This window comes from Meles meles, chromosome 1 (assembly GCF_922984935.1).
Source record: "Meles meles chromosome 1, mMelMel3.1 paternal haplotype, whole genome shotgun sequence".
Classification (NCBI taxonomy): Eukaryota; Metazoa; Chordata; class Mammalia; order Carnivora; family Mustelidae; genus Meles; species Meles meles.
In genome coordinates this window covers 87,938,858-87,956,137 of record NC_060066.1, presented here as the reverse complement: position 1 = coordinate 87,956,137, position 17,280 = coordinate 87,938,858, and the positions used below count along the sequence as shown (strand labels likewise).

At 40.1% G+C, this 17,280-nt stretch overlaps 1 protein-coding gene across 3 annotated transcripts in view; it reads right to left on the bottom strand.

Annotated features, from left to right (window-relative positions):
* Positions 1-336: 336 nt before the first annotated feature.
* The window catches only part of PDE7A (phosphodiesterase 7A), a 123,832-nt gene continuing 106,888 nt past the window's right edge, over positions 337-17,280 (bottom strand). Inside the window, exons 8-14 of one of the 3 annotated variants that reach the window (XR_006819566.1) lie at positions 13,366-13,497; positions 13,087-13,178; positions 10,613-10,757; positions 9,940-10,036; positions 9,197-9,277; positions 4,738-5,903; positions 337-3,034 (exon numbers count right to left, since the gene is read on the bottom strand). Coding sequence is in view for 2 of the 3 variants with exons in the window: in XM_046011041.1 (XP_045866997.1) it covers positions 5,695-5,903; positions 9,197-9,277; positions 9,940-10,036; positions 10,613-10,757; positions 13,087-13,178; positions 13,366-13,497 (756 nt within the window). In the remaining variant the exon portion in view is untranslated. Of the gene's footprint in view, positions 3,035-4,116; positions 5,904-9,196; positions 9,278-9,939; positions 10,037-10,612; positions 10,758-13,086; positions 13,179-13,365; positions 13,498-17,280 lie in introns of those variants that run through there. The other 2 variants (XM_046011052.1, XM_046011041.1) reach the window with 2 other exon arrangements.

The following is a 17,280-nucleotide window of genomic DNA, read 5'->3' as shown; positions in this document are numbered from 1 at the left end:
AACGGGTCTACCAAAACACTATCATAACTATAAATGAATTCAGTTACAAGCTTTTAGACAGGGGCACCTGCGTTGCTCAGTTGGTTAAGCATCCAACTTTGGATTTTGGCTCAGATCGTGATCTCAGGTTTATGAGAGCCTTTGCGCTCAGCAGGGAGTCTGCTTGAGATTCTCCCTGTTTCTCCCCCCTGAAATCTTTTTAAAAACAGTATACAAAAGTAACCTACAGAAATCAGTTGTAGTTCTATACACTAATAAGGAGCTATTAGAAAAAAAGTTGAGAAAATAATCCCATGTATAATTGCATCAAAAAGAAGAAAATACCTGGAATAAATTTAACTAAGGAGGTGACACCTATACTGTGAAAATTGTAAGACAACTGATGAAAGAAACTGAAGATGACACTTACCATGCTCATGGATTGAAAGACTTGGTATTGTTAAAATGCTCAAACTACCCAAAGCAATCGGTGCAATCCCTATCAAAATGCCAACAGCTTTTTTTTTTTTTTACAGAACTAGAACAAATAATCCTAAGATTTGTATGGAATCACAAAAGACCTTCCAATAGCCAAAGCAATCTTGAGAAAGAACAAAGCTGGAGGCACTGTGCTGATTTCAAAACCTATTACAAAACTAGTAATTAAAACAGTATGATACTGGCATAAAAACAGACCTATAGATTAATGAAACAGAATAAAGAGCCCAGAAATAAAGCCAGGCATATATGGTCAATCTATGAAAAAGGAGCCAAGGATGTACAATATCTTCATAAGTGGTATTGGGAAAACTGGTTCACTTACACCGTATAAAAAAATTCAAACGGATTAAAGACTTGAATATGAGGCATAAAACCATAATCTCCTAGAAGATACCACAGGCAGTAAGGTCTTTGACACTGGTCTTAGAAATAGGCTTTTTGGAGCAGTCTCCTTAGGCAGGGGCAATAAAAGCTACAATAATAAGCAGGATCATATCAAACTAAAACGTGCAGAGCAAAGGAAACCCATCAACAAAATGTAAAGGCAGCCACTTAGTGGGAGTTGTTACTTACAAACCACATTTGATAAGGGGTTACTCTCCAAAACATAAAGAAATTATACAACTTCTTTCAAAAAAATAACCTGATTAAAAAAATGGGCAGAGGACTTGGATATTTTTCCAGAGAAGACATACAGATGGCCAAGAGGTGCACGAAATGATGTTCGTCATCATCAAATTGAAACCACAGTGTCACTTCATATCATCAGACTGACCAGCATCAACAAGTGTTGGTGAAGATGTGGAGAATATATATTAGAATCAAATTTGAAGGTTAAATGATTTTGCCCATCATGGATGTTAAAAAAAAAATTCAAGAATTACTAGAAATGATGTCATTTTCGTCATTAACCAAACTAAAACCATTCTCTTAAACCACATCCCAATATTTTGCACCAATTTTGTGTAATACAGAAACTGCCATATTATAGAATGCTTTTCACACATCATTTTGCCACCCAAACATTTTGAGAACAGAGACCAGGGTTTCGTCATTTTTAATACCTTTATTACATCCAGTGCCATGCTCTCTGCACACAACAGGAACCTAGATGTTGCTGACCACATGATTCACCATAGACAGACTAGTTTTGATGTAATTGCTCAATGTTAGACTGATGGCTAAAGAGGAAAGACATCAATGCCAAATTAGTTTGTTCAACAAACATTTATTGATGGCCCAATTTACGCTTGCCCTGTGCCAAGCACAAGAGACGAGAAGGTGAATGAGACCTGCTGTGTGCTCCCTGTCAACTCACCTCCAAGTAGTGGTCATTCTACCTACAGACCATGGACACTTGGGGGGCCTTCCAAAAGACACACGTTGTCTGCAGATCCTTAGGAAGCAAGGAATAGTTCAGATGAACTCTTGCATGTTTATTTAAAAACATTAGTGAATGTGTATTAGCTGTCACTGTATATTTTCTCAAGCAGGAGATACTGATTGGGAGAGGATTTAGTATTTATACAGTAAAAAAAAGTTCACATGAAAACATCGTAAACCTCTGATGCGAAAGTTAAGAGAGTTTTAAGAAAACTTAAAGAGCCAGGAAAGCATTTTGGAAAAAGAAACCAATACAGGAATCTTCAAAGAATTACTAGCACCTCTAACCTGTACCTCAGGTACAAATATATTTCCCAGGTTTGCAAAGGACATAAAATATTTGCTTCTTTTATACAAAGAGGATCATTATAAACCATTGCATTTACAGAATACAAATACTGACCATGTACCAGATTATTTTTCGTTAAGCTAAGGCTTGTGCCAAAATTTCCTCTCCATGAACCTCTACCCCCAGAGCAGAAGAGATGCCCCCCCCCCCCCAACTACTGAAGTATTGGGCCTGGAGACCCAGAAGGCTGCTACATGCTCAACAATTCTTTGAAGTCTCCCATTTAAAAAATTCATGTAAATTTTAATTCTGTTCTGTAACATTTACTTAAGTGTAAATCTTCTAAATTATTGAACTGTTTCTTCAAATTTCTTCTAGAAAATCAATGTTCAAGGAATATAGGTTATATTTAAGGAGTAGGGCTGTAGACTGTGACCTCCACGTACATGTAACAAAACATGATTTTTCAGTGGGTTTATGATATGCATAAGCAGGAAATGGGAGCAATACTGAGGTGTCTCTCCCAAGAATGGAAATAAGAAGAAAATCCTTTGACTATCAAACAGTAAGAAACACAAAATGGATCAGGGTAGAAGCAATCATACGCCGGCAGATGGAGCCCGGGAAGGCCCAACAGAGACAAAGCTGAATACTGACAGATCTACTGGGTGTGCCAATCAGAAGCTGATGTGGAGAAGCAACTACTGGCAGAGAATCTCTAGCATCATCCGGGGGAAGAGTGTACCCTGGTCGACACACATGAATATCAGCAGGTATATCCCCATAGGGAGATGGATGCATGAGGCAACTTGCTTCCCTTGCTCAGAATCCATGCTCACCAAGTAGCTGCTGATCATAATTTGACTTCCCAAGAAGGTTTGCCTAAAGGGAGAGAATGATTGATAGTTATATTTCCATTATAAATTGAAAAAAAAAAATACTAACTTTTAAATAAAATATCCGTTACTGTGAGCTTGGTTAATGTGTTTCCTGAGAAAGTTCCACTTTCCATGTGTTGACATACTAGGTCTGTAAAGATCTTCTCAGAGCCTGTAAAGATCTCATCAGACTCTAGATGCATCAAATTTGCCAGGGTGGTGCCGCCTTAACTGGCCATTGACCTGCCCCAGCTACAGTCCACTCACTACCATCAGACTTCTGTACCCGTGTTGTCCAATACAGTAGCCACTAGCCACATGTGGATATTGAGCACTTGAAATGTGGCTAGTCTGAACCGAGATGTGCTGTGTAAAATACACACCAGATTTCAAGACTTCGTATCCCCAAGAAGAATGTAGAACATCTCAACAATTGTTTTTTCTAAGATGACGACTACCTATTGAATTGATACGATATTTTTGATATATTGGAATAAATGTTAATAAAATAATACCATCTGTTTCTTTTTCCTTCTTAAAATGCGGCTAGTGGAAAATTGATAATTCACTTACATGGCTCCCATTATATTCCTATTGGACATCACTCTTCTCTGCATATGATGACAGTATGTTTGATTTTAAAGTTTGTACTATATCCTTTCTAATGAATTGGACTGGGGAAGACACTGGAGCGGCCCTGTGGTGCCTGTCTTACACTGCTACCTGTCAAAGCAAAGGCCAATATAACTAGTATTTAAGTCCTTGCAAGAGGCCCTGATGTCTTAGGCAGTCCCAACTGTGGGAACAGTAAGGCTGTGGGAGTCAAGATGTATGGGCTCAAAGCTGACTTGTACCTTGTATCAGTCCGAACTCTGAGCCAACTACCTAACTGGGGCCGCTTGCTCCCGCGTGAGTACAGAACCCCAGAGGACTGAGTACAGAACCCCAGAGGACTGCGCCTGCACCTAGCTCTACCTAAATAAATAGTGGATGAGTGACCGCTAGCACGAGAAGTGGAATCTTTGCTAATAATTTAGCATCATGATTTCCAAAAGATTGAGTTGGAAGTTAAATATCAAAGATGAATATGTGAAAAGATAGGTTTTTATTCATCAAAAGTTAACAGCAACAGGCACATATTAAAATGAGTATGGCAAAGCCTTTTACAAATGGCTTTACACTCAAGCTTTCTCCCAAGAAAATGGCTGTTGCAACAAACTGTAAACATAATCGATAAACAGTCTTTTACAGTAACAAGGGAAATACAGTTGAACTAAAAGAAAGCACCGGTTTCTCTTAAAACTAGATTACAGTTGTGCTTACTATACATAAAACAATTTAAAACAAATTACAAAAGTGGAATGTTTGAAGTTTAAAATTAGTCCTTAGATTTTGTCCTAGAAAACATCTGTTCACATCAAAAGGCCCATCAAAGGGTAACGTTTCATCAAAGGGAGGGACAAGAAAACAATGCACTTTTTTCAAATCAAAACAACAAGTTTGGTCACTTAGCTTTGTGCATAGTTTAAGGCAACTGGAGCAGTCTGGTACAGCTCACCTACCTTCCCCTCCCCGGGTGTGGCTGCGCATTGTGTCACATTCTAAAATAATAAATAATTTCCCACGTGGATAAATATAACACATGCACAGTCACACATGCACAGACATGCACGCAAACATACATCCACACATTCACACACAACATACCTCTCACTCACTGCAGCGAAAGGGACTTTAGTACCCTTGCTCTGAAGGACACACTTCCCCATCCCACTTTATTTCAGATTGGCAAATACCCTGAGCTGATTATGGTGTTTTAAACATTCCACCTTTTTCTTGCATGTGCAGGTCAAGTGTACAGTAGTGAAAACAACATGCAATGTCTTCACTGCAGAATCATAATACAGCTAGGACATTGGTGTTCTTCCCCTCCCGCCCCAAATTAAAAACTAATAGTTAAAAAAAAATTGCATTGCCAAACAGCACTGGAGGGAAAGCTTGGCGGTACTCTATGATAAATGCTCAGTTTCCAGTGCGCAAAATAAAACTATAGCAAATGGGAGGCTTTGGTGGCATCCAAAGAAGAAAAAAGGCAAACCAGGGGAAAGAGCTGCAGTTTCAGTTTGATCTTTAAAATTCTTAGTGGTTCCTTCACAATCATGCTCCAAGGCAATTTAGAACCAATATTTCAGAGTTGATTTGTAAACATCGAGTCTCGCAGGAGGCAGCAGAGGCTGGGCACTTCACATTTCCATTTTCTCAGAACTTAGTGGAAGGTACAGATACACAATGTTGCATCAGACTGGTTAAATTCCAAGAGATTTCTGCTGAAAGATACAGTTCAAGTTTCGTGGTTCGAGGAATAAATGCTTTGAAAGACTCGTGGCACACCGGAAAACTTCCTCTGTTACTCCTTTCCAATGGGCTCCTGCTGGGCTTTGCATATTCAAGGTTTCACACGAAAGCCAAATGCATATTGCTATGTGTTCAGGTCTTATAACTAAAAAGCGGGGTCACATGATCCGAGAGACGACACCTTGGGAATAACGCTGGCCTTGTTCCTTCAGAAACCTTGGCAGCCAAGAGAACGTGCTCTCACCTCAAGACCCCATTTCACATTTCTAAAAACCTGCAGGAGGCAGTCTGTCCCACTGCTTCTGGGGGCTATGATAACCGATTTTCCTGAGGTAATAACTGTGAGTTCAACTCCTCGAACACAGCGTCCGTGTCCTCACTGGTGGACTGTTCTCTCTGCAGCCCCTTCCAGCTGGCTTTGTTCAGCCCCATGTGTCCGAGCATTGTCTGCGAGAGCCTGGTATTGGAAAACCGGGCCCATTCTGTGAATAAAGGCTCCACTAGATAAGTCATGAAACCTTGAGAAAATAAGAGAAAAAGGGCATTAACATATATTCTGAAACTTTATCTTCAGAACACCTACCCAGCGTTTATTCTCTTAAGTCCTAACCGGACATCATCTAAGTTTTCAGCAGGGATGTGTGTGCGTAAGTTGACCTAACTTCTCTGAAGAACTACTGAGTAACTCAATGGGACTTTAAGTAAAGTTGAATTGACAAACACATCCAATCTTTTCTGATGATTCCTCTCCACTGGATAAGCATATCCTATCTGAGCAAACACTCAGTGGCCCTCTCAGCTCTGCAGAAAGCGGGACACACTGTTTCCACGGTGACAGCTGGAGGCAAGGAGGGGTCTTTTCCAAAGGCCTTTGGGTGATGAGGCAGGAACTGAAGCAGCACAGGCTTCACACCTGGTCATGCTTACAACTGGCCACTTTACTTGCATCAGAATTTATAGAGCCAAAACTCATGACAAAATGCAAATTCTATCACTGCTACGTTAATAGTGTTTAAATTTTCTTCACCTCCAGAACTCTTTCTTTTTGGCAAAAGACCATGTGGACCACAGACAACATAGGCTACATTTAAGGCAACAAAAAAATCTGGAGTTAAAGCAATTAGCACCTGACTTTTCATTAGAAAACTGTACAAATTGTGGTATCTGAACTGGTAGTTACTATTGGAAATAAGGCTTTCTTCCATTTCTTCCATTCCCTCCACACATATTAACTGAGAACTGACTATCTGCCAGGCACTGTTTTGGGTGGCCAGGAAGATAGCAATGAATAGATACGCCCTCAAGAAGTTGTGTTCTGGTGAAGAGAGAAAACAAATAGAGAAATGTCATCACTGGTCAAAGCAGCACTGTTCTGGGAGCCATGCTCACACCACAGTGCCAAGTTGAACCATCACCCAATGCCCTATCTTTTCAAGGTGCCAGAGTGAAGTCGTGAGCAGTTGGGAGTTTTATACCCAAATGAGATCCACCCATTATTCCAATTGGTTGAGAGCTTCTGGATCTTGCCTGTGACACCCAACAATCCAGAAGTATTACTTCTGGCCCTAGGTTAACCTCATTCTTTTAGCTCTTAAGTACCTGGTGAAAATGAATGGGGCCGGGGTCCTGGACACAGCCACGCAGCGCCCTCTCCGAAGGTGGGGTGCCATTCGTCAGCTGCCCGGGAACCCACTTACTGCTCTAGCCCACAGGCCTCCCTCACCTCCACACACATCACAGGACACCATGTCAAATGCCTTACTTACCCAGGACATAATCTTTTCTTGTTTAACAAACTATCATTCCTATCAGAGAAGGAAACTGGATTAAACATGACTTCTACTTACTGACCCTGTGCTGGCTCTGAGTAATCACAGTATTTATAGTCCCATGATTTACCCTAGAAATAGAACTTCCAATCCCTGTTTTACCTGGGATTTGATGTCAAAAAACCAGTATCTCTTAACTGTACAAATTGGGCAAACTAGCTGAAAAGGAGGCTACTGGTGGTCCTTTTGTCATCGGGTGGTTGTGAGGAGTCAGCAGATGTCAACTTTTACTGTCATTTTCTGTGAAATCTTTGTCCCTCAGAAAACCTTACCCAGAACTGTCCAACATGGACAAGATCTATAGATGGAAATGAAGAGTTTAAGGGATCCAGCTTCTCTTCCCTTTTAAAAATTGCAATTTTAAAAAACCTCATTTTAAGTTTCCTCATTAACCGTGGGGGTCATTTACTTAGGCAAAAGAACGTGAAGGGTAGCTACGCGGACTCTGCTACCCACTCTCCTCTCTTCGATTCAATCCCCTTTGCCCATGTTTCACCCGTTCTTTTGCATTTGAAGATTTTTCTACTTGAGACACAACAGATCTGCTGCTTAACTGTCTTCTCATCCTACCCAAAGAAAACATTGCTCTCGGTAAAGTTCCTCAGGCTTCCTGGCTGCCTGGGCTCTCTGGGCACCCCAGCACCCCCACACCATTCCCGAAGGCCTGCGCCCCACTCTCCTGGGTGTGGCTCTTCATCTTCCCTACCTCTCCCTCTGCGGTCAAGTCCTTTCCTACCCACTGTCTTCCACGTGACCATCCTCTGTGGTTACAATGTGAGCATTAGATTTCTGAATTTCTCACCCTATAGCACAGTCCTCTTTTCAAAGTATTATGTTGTAGAAGCATGTTATCATCTGAGTTTCTAGAAACTTTCTCTTTCTGAAATTTGTGTACACACTTTTTTATGTTCACCAATGCTCCAAGGCCCTACTCAACACCAACTACCAAAATTATACTCATCCCTCAATACCTAGCTGACCTGCCCCTCTGCATACTGTCCTCCTCCTTTACACTCAAAACCCCACCGGCCACTCCCTGTGTTTTCCATGACAGCTACGGTTCTCAAGTGCCCCCTGCCTCCAGGGGGTGTGGCTGGCCCTCAGGAACACATCCCCAAGGGCAAGGGTGGGGGAACCAGGAAAGACATGGATCCTGTGCTCTGAAGGTCTGGAAAAGGGGCAACTCTGCCTGCAGACAGCGGAAGGCAGCTTCTAGGGAGGTGGCTCTTCCAGAAGAACGAGTCCAGCAGGCAGGTGGAAAGGATGGCGAGGTGGAAAGAGTGAAGGGGCATCACAGATTTGGGGAACAGGGCTGAGTCCCAAGCTGCTGCGGGTGCGTGAGGGGTGGATGCTGCGAAGCAGAAGCCTATGCAGGAGGCTGAAGAATGAGCCAAAAGCAGAGCAAAAAGAGACAAGGAAGCAGTAGTGGAAACTGATCTTCACGTTATGGTCCTGCTTGCTCAGTGGTCCCCTTTCTCACTGGCAACACCAGACTTGTGCAAAAGAAGCTTCCACATGTATTCTTTCAGTGTCAGAACAGACACAAAGCCACTACTACCTGCTTTGCAAAAATCATGGTTTTGGGGACCTAAGTTCAAATGAGAGCAAATTAGGAAAGCCAAAAAAGGAAAAAGCTGGTACAATTTCTTCAATTAAAAAATAGAAATGTGGGGTGCCTGGGTGGCTCAGTGGGTTAAGCCACTGCCTTCGGCTCAGGTCATGATCTCAGGGTCCTGGGATCGAGTCCCACATCGGGCTCTCTGCTCGGCAGGGAGCCTGCTTCCCCCCCTCTCTCTCTCTCTCTGCCTACTTGTGATCTCTCTCTCTCGCTGTCAAATAAATAAATAAATAAAAATCTTAAAGAAAAAAAAAGAAATGAGCACAATTTTAATGTTATGTATTTCAAATGTGCATCACTTCTTGACAAAACTAAAGTCAGCAGCACTTTTCTAAGCAGTTATAGCTAAGTAAAGCACAGTTACCGATCTGGATGTTGGCAACAGATTCAGTCTGACGATCACAAAGTGGACTCACACCCAAGTGATACTTCTTTTCTATATCTCCTAAAATTAAAAAAAAAAAATGGAATTATTAATGTGGAACATACCTATTGCTTAAGTATATAGAGTCCTCATCTTACCTGTAAATTCCTTGGGAAAAACATGATATACTTAATCCTCCTGAGAGGATGGCTTCTAACTTAGCTCTTTTTAAAATTTTTAAGTTATTCACAGATAGAAAAGGTTGCCAAGCTGATAGCCTATTTTAAATGGAGGAGATGAAAAACTTCACTAGGTGTTACCCCAAAACTGTAATTCTGTCAGCATTTTAATTAAAAAACTTAGATTTCTAAAAGGGAGGGGCTTGAAATGAAGATCCTAGGTTCCTGGCTTTCAATTACTAAAAATATCCTGCTGTTCATAGAGCCATACCTTCCTCACAGGACAAAGATAGAACAAGGGAAATCTTTTTGTACAGCAAAATTTCCAACCTGATCTACATCTATTTATAAATCCATACATATATTCATATCTGATCATTTCAAAGTGAATTGTTTATTTCCAAAATAGATGTTCAATTGGTACATTATTTATTTTATGTACATCTACTATGAATTGTCACTAAAAATATCAAGCATCTCTTGCTGGACTCCTGTAAGTGTCTGGGTTAGTTTATCCACATGATGCTAAAATTGGAACTGAACAGACTCAAAACTGTAACTTGCCTTGATGGAAGAATTCCTCTGTTACTTTCTCACTCCACTGCTTGCTTAATTCCCAGGTCCGACACGGGTTACAAATATCAGCACATTTCAAAGCCATCTAACAAGCAAAATATTAAAAGTCTTTTAAGGAAAAAGTAAAATTTCAATTGTACTAAGCTTCAACATACTCATAATCTAATCGTGGGAAAAATAACATCTTAATAAAGAAAAAATACGGCAACAAAATTAATTGTCTTTTATCTTAAGTTCATGATGCTGTTAGGGCTCTCAGTTATTTCTGCAGGAATGCGGAAGGATTGCTCATCTAATTACACATGCTTACTAACACCCAAGAGCCATGCGGAAGGACTGAACTAAATGTAAAGCTACGAGTAAATCACGTGATTCTCTCTCATTTGTAGATGCAAGAATTGATTCGGATGCTGTTTGTTGCTCAGCACCCCAATCTCACAAAAAATGCTTTTGTTAGAAATCTAGAATACGAAAACTACAAAAGCAATGATGCTTTCCAAATGAGATTCACCTTCAGGAAAGTGTTTCAGTAATGGAAGGAGACTCCACAGCTTTCCCTCAAGATTTGACCACTCTGAAAGCTACCCCAGAAGAATTTCTTTTTATTCTAATGGGCATGTGATTAAGCCCAGAAAGACAATCTTTCCCAGCCCCATTTTACCTGTAAAACCAAATGCCTATGCCTGGCATCTTCTAGTTGTAAGTCACCTCTATCCAAATGGGACCTAAACAATGACAGATACTCATTTTGGCGACTGATGTCTGTGGCTAGTATCAAAGCACCTATCTGAGTCTCCATTTGTTGCCTGAAATTAGAGAAATATAAAGAGAAAATACAAGACTTTCAATTAAATAGTTACTCCTTGATTTTTTTTCTTAAACTTAATATTCTAATTGCCATTCAACTTTTAACCTATCACAAAACATGAATTTTTAAAAAACGCATTAAAGAAAACCTACTAAAATAATTAAACCTAAAACCAAAGGAGCTTAAAGGAAAATATCAATATGCGTACTTTCCAAAAAGATTTATTTTGCCAGCCAAGGAGGAATTATTTGCCTTAAAAAAAATCTACATAACATTGGTATGTTATTTTAGAAAATTCTTTGCTGGGATGTGCTGACGGTAAACAACTCTGGTCTATTTTTTGGTGTCTGACATCTGAAAGCCAGAAGGTTGATTCAAACGAAGGTTGGTTCAAACGGAGAAAGAACAGCCCATTCAACAACTAATTCCTGTAGGTATTTTGACGATGCCCAGTTATACACTAATAAAACCCCACCAAATAATCTGATAAAGTTTAGATAAAATTACAATTCAGTTCTTGAATTGTAATTCAAGAATCAAAGTTATCTGAATGAAATCCAACTTTTCTAGAAAGGAAAAGGTAACATGTTAATACAAATACATTGTATCATTTTTTAAACTGTCTCAAGTCAAATAACAAGAGAAATAAACCTAAAAACAAAACAAAACAAAACAAAAAAACCCCTGCCTTTTTTCCCCTCAATGGGCCATAGCAAATATTACCTATGTATAAAGATCAGTAAAGAGTTGTCATCAGACTAAAAGGCTCACAATACTGGATATTAAGTAAAACAAACCCTAAATAAAGGAAACATGAAAGAATGCTATTATGCAGTGTTCCTTATTTTCAGTTTTTAATCAACAGAGTTAATCATCAAATGTAAAGCATGACAAAAAGGGAATAAAACAAACATTTTAATCTGCCTTAATCAAGAAAGATAATTTATAAAAACTATGGTTTATGCAATTATTATATTTGTACTACAGCAAGAAACAATTTTACTTACCAGAAGTATTGTCAAAACTCCAAATGGTATCCGTGAATAAAGATTTAAAAAAATAAAAAATAAAGTCCAGCTTTTTTCTTGTCATTACACAAGATACTTAAGTTTTTAAAATGAAGTTGTTTTTAATTGTGAAAGGGAAAAAGGGAAGAACTATGATAGTAACTTAAATTTTCGTACCCAAACATATATTTATGCCTCACCTTGTTTTCTAGAGTTAGATGGTTTATACCCATTTACGTGGTTTTCTTAAGTGCATTGTCTCTCAGTGAGGCATTAGTAAAGTTTTGTTTGTGGATCAATGGTAAGAGATTTTGTCAACCACCATTGTATGGGGCTCATTTGCGCTGATGCTTTTTATTAGGCTTTCAAATAGCCTTCTTAACATCAAACGGCCTTTACTTAAAAAATTAAGGACACCTGGGTGGCTCAGTTGGTTAACCGGCTGCCTTCGGCTCAGGTCATGATCCCAGCGTCCTAGGATTGAATCCCACATCGGGCTCCTTGCTCGGCCTCGGCCTGCCACTCTGTCTGCCTGTGCTCATTCGTGCTCTCTCTCTCTCTGACAAATAAATAAATAAAATCTTTAAAAAAAAAAAAAATTATTTCCTTTCTTTCCATCACTATTTTATTCTATAGCTCCAGAAGTCACTCCAGGACTAAGCTAACAAAAGCATTCTTTTTATTTGTTATCCATTTTGAAAACTTCCTGAAACTTATTTGAATGAGTGTATTTATTATACAGAACAATTAATTTCTTTACACCTAGAACGTAAGGTTTTATTATAATGAGTATAACATGGAAATATGTAATACTATTTACATCAGTAAGTAGTAAAGTATGACTGAGCCACTGTGTGTTTAGAGTGAATTTTATAATCCTCAAATCCAGAGTGAGCCATAAAAATTCACTAAAAAGGGGCGCCTGGGTGGCTCAGTGGATTAAGCCACTGCCTTCGGCTTAGGTCATGATCTCAGGGTCCTGGGATCGAGCCCCACATCGGGCTCTCTGCTCCGCAGGGAGCCGGCTTCCCTTCCTCTCTCTCTGCCTGCCTCTCTGCCTACTTGTGATCTCTCTCTCTCTGTCAAATGAATAAATAAAAATTAAAAAAAAAAATTCACTAAAAAAAATTACTTTCTATACTGTAGAATGTTTAAATTACTATAATTTTGATGTAAATTTGTAAAATAACTTAGCCATTAAATTTAACAAAAACTGCAAACTATGGAACACCTGAATAATTTTTTAAACTTTGTAAAATTGTTTTGCCAGCTTAATCTCCATAGTTCGTAACAAATTAAATGTGTCTTAATCCAGCCTACCTGCTTTCTGATGGCATATGTGAGAATAAACCAGATTCTCTCAATAATCCCACTGCAGATCTCCAGTGGTGATTTTCCAGTACTGAGGTATTCTACAAAAAAAGGCATATCTGAGTTATTTAATCGTAAGCCTCTTCCTGAACATAAAGAATTCTTGATAGGTAATATTAATCTGGTTAAAATTCCAACATTCGTAAACACTCTGTTTATGACTTTGACTCCATTAAAACATTTTCTAGACTGCAAGAATATTAAGTTCCATGATAAAATTGTACTAACCTTGTACAGAGTTGCCAAGTAATGGTTAGTTTTAATAAGGAAAGGTTGATTAACACCTGGATGATCCAGATCGTGAGTGGCGGCCGCAATTAAGCTCAGCAAGACATCCCAAGGGGTTACAGAACTGGCAAGCTGAAGTGTGACAAGAGAATTAGTTACAGACGGTCTGAAATAAACAACCTGACACATGGGCATGGCTGTGGGCATCTGGCTCTGGGCATCTTATGAACAAGTAATTTAATAAGCAATATGCAGAGGTATCATAGTCTTAGCATAACTAAAACAGAGGAAAAGCTGCAAAAGAACAGGCAGGCCCTATCCTGGAAGAATACAGTAATCCAGAACAAGACTTAATTAAAAAAATTAATGTATCATTACACAGGACAGCAAACGATCTCCGGTAGATTCAAAAGTTGAACTATTAAAAAGAGAAACATGAGGAGGAGCAATTGAATTTTTAAACATCCTGTGAAGGGAAAGTAAGTTCTAAGTTGAAAACAAATTCACATAAAAAATTTTTTTTTTGAATAAAAATGTACCACTTCAGCTTTTCTGATGAAAAAATTTCATCAGAAAGAAAACTATGAGCTTCATAACAAAGACAGAGAAGTCAATGACATTAATAGTTTTTTTTTCTAAAGTGCATTAAAACCAAAAGCCAGTGTTCTTTCCATTCCTGTGACTGTATCTGGTGATGCCAACAGAGCCGAGTCATGTGAAGTCTTAAGAAACTGTAAATCGTCTGCCGTCTGTGAGCGAGGCTTCACCTGTATCTGCAAAGCTATCAGCAGGGCCCTTTTCCAAACAGAAAACTAGTAACAGTTTTCCTGTGTTTAATAAAAACCCTCACCATTTTTATTGTTGCTCTTAAGTGTTAATAGGCTCACCTGGAACAAAATTGTAATCTACGTAAGTGCAGATACGAAAACATAAAAAGTAAACACTAAAGTTAGAGCTGAGGCAAGTACAGAGAGAAGGAACTTCGCCCTAACTTTCTAGCAATTTGGGGGGGCTTTGAATATTTCTTTTTTTCACTTAGAGTCCAGGAATTAGCTCTTACACAGAAATCATAGACAACTGAAAGCAGGTTTCTTATTAAAAACTCTATCTAGGCCTTTCTATTTATGATTTCCTCTGCGCCTGCATCTTTCTACGCTAACTCCCCCTTCAAATTTTCCCTTTAAATTTCAGTGTTTTCTGACCACTCTACTTAAAGCCGTAAATGCTTGCCATCCACTGGTCACTCTCCAGTACACTCTTCTCTTTTACTTTCTCCATGGCAGCAATTACTAAAATACATGTCAACATTCTGAAGATATTTACTTATTTTTCCGAGAGTGAGAGAGAGCGAGCATGAGCAGGAGGAGCAGGCAGAAAGAGAAGCAAGTTTCCTGCTGGGCAGGAAGCCCGATGTGGGACTCAATCCCGGGACCCCAGGATCATGACCTGAGCTGAAGGCAGACGCTTAACTGACTGAGCCACCCAGGCGTCCCATAGCTCAACATTTATTTATCTGTTTAATGACTGCTTCCCTCACTGGGACCTATCCTGTCCTGTTTACCACTGGATTCCTAGCACCGGGAAAACGTACTCAATTAATGAACGAAAGCACCTGAAAACATGGAGCCACATGAAAGCCTGGAAAATAAAAAAGATATAATCTTAAGGCTTTTTAAAAAATGCACTTTCAAAACTTCAAGTGATTCTCTTTTAAAATATAAACTACAATAAAGGAGAAGGGAATTTTTGCATCTGAGGGCTCAGTGATTTTATCTCCTTCAGTGAAGCTCTGGCTAAGTTCATGGAGTATGTCAATGATGAAAAGTTTTTATATAAAAGAATTATCAGAGCTACCCAGGCAAAAAAAAAAGGGTTTAAAAATTCGTATTGCCAGAGCTGTGTGGGTAAGATTGTCCTTACTCATTTTTATCCACAACCTCCCCATCCTGCATGTTCTCTGCCTCTCTCATCACGCCCACTGCTGGGCGTCAACGCTAACCTCCGTCCCCTGGATTCCAGGCGTCACCCTGGATTGGGTGCGGCCAGCGGAAGACAGGAGGGGAGAAGCCTTCACAGCCATGTTCCCTAGGTTAATTAACTTCCTGTGGCTCACAGAACAGGACACTTAACCTTCATCATTCTATTTACCATTCCATTTAGGGCATGGTGATTACTTACTAAGTAATTTCTCCCAAAGAACTCTCAAATAGAAGCTTCAGTCTTGGCCCAGAGATTTTCTAAAGTTCAATTAAAAAACTGGAGCATTTGGGAGTATACATTTGTCAAAACTACCTATGATCTCTGACAAATCTTAAACAACAACAACAACAAAAGGACACCTGGGTGACTCAGGTCATAACCCCAGGGTCCTGTGATCAAGCCCCACATTGGGCTCCCTGCTCAGGGGAAGCCTGATTCTCCCTCTGTCTGCTGCTCCCCCTGCTTGTGCTGTCTCTCTCTGGCAAATAAAAAAATTTTAAAAAACAAAAACAAAAACACTGTATCCATGAAATGTATACATTTTACTATTGCATGTAAGTGATACCACAATAAATTTGCTTTTTAAAAGAAGTTGTGATGTGGGGCACCTGGGTGGCTCAGTTGGTTAAGTGCCTGACTCTCGATTTCAGCTTATATTATGATCTTAGGGTTGTGCGATTGAGGCCTGTATCAGGCTCCACACTTAGTGGGTAGTCTACTTGGGATACTCTCTCCCTCTTCTTCGCCCTCTGCCCCTCCCCCCCAACAGGCATGCATGTGCACTCACTCTAAAATAAATCTTTAAAAAAGTCATGATGAGGGGCACCTGGGTGGCTCAGTCATTAAGCATCTGCCTTTGGCTCAGGTCATGATCCTAGGGTCCTAGGATCGAGCCCCGAATCGGGCTCTCTGAACAGTGGGAAACCCGCTACTTCCTCTCCCACTCCCCCTGCTTGTGTTCCCTCTCCTGCTGTGTGTGTCTCTTTCTCTCAAATAAATAAAATCTTTTTAAAAATAAATAAAGTCCTGATGTGTATCCTTTTAAAAACCAGGGTTCACATATTCCACAACTCTTCAAAAATCAGAAGACTGTCAACCACAGAGCTATATTCTCAAAGTTGGCATCAACTAGCACAAATTGGTTTGGTCAGGCTGCTTTCCTTTCTAACATCTAGCCAGAATTTGGATCCCAGGGGAGAGAAGTTTATAAGCAGAGCTAAGAGTAAGCAAATGTAATTTCAGAACCCTCGGGGGTAGGAAACATCCACGGGCAAACGTGGCTTTCTGTTATCATCTTCAGTCAGTGATTCCCTCATCTGTAGCTCCAACAGATTCTCTCCTGTGCTCCAGAGTCCGATCCAACTATCTAGCCGACATCTCCACTTGGATATCACACAAATATGCTTAATTCCACATATCCAAAATGGAACTCATCATTTCTACCAGCCTTAACCCCCCAAATTTGCTCCCTTTTCTACACTCTTTCTCTCACAGAATTCCACCTTCTACTCAGCTGCCCCCTGCAGTCTTCATCGACTCTTCTCCCTATTTCACTCCCCAATGTGCACGCAGACACTATAACCTAGGCACTCGAACTCCCGAGAGACCTTACAGACCACCCACCTCTCTCCTTCCCCAAGGCTACCTGTTCTAGCTTGGGCTGCCAGGCTCGTTCATGGTGGATTGAAATGAAACAGCTCCTGACAGGACTCTGTTTTCCTAGTCTTGTCAGCCCCATTTTTACACCACAACCAGGGGAGGTTTCTAGAGTCTCCAGTTTCCCTTCTGTAGCTCCCCATTCATTCACTGACCTGGAATAACGCCGTCCAGCCTTCACGGAGCTCACAAGGAGCTTGGTGTAAATGCCTGTGCCTTAAGACAGCCCTGGGGAGCAGGGGGTCCCTAGGATCTGGACCTTGTCTGGACTTCAGCTTC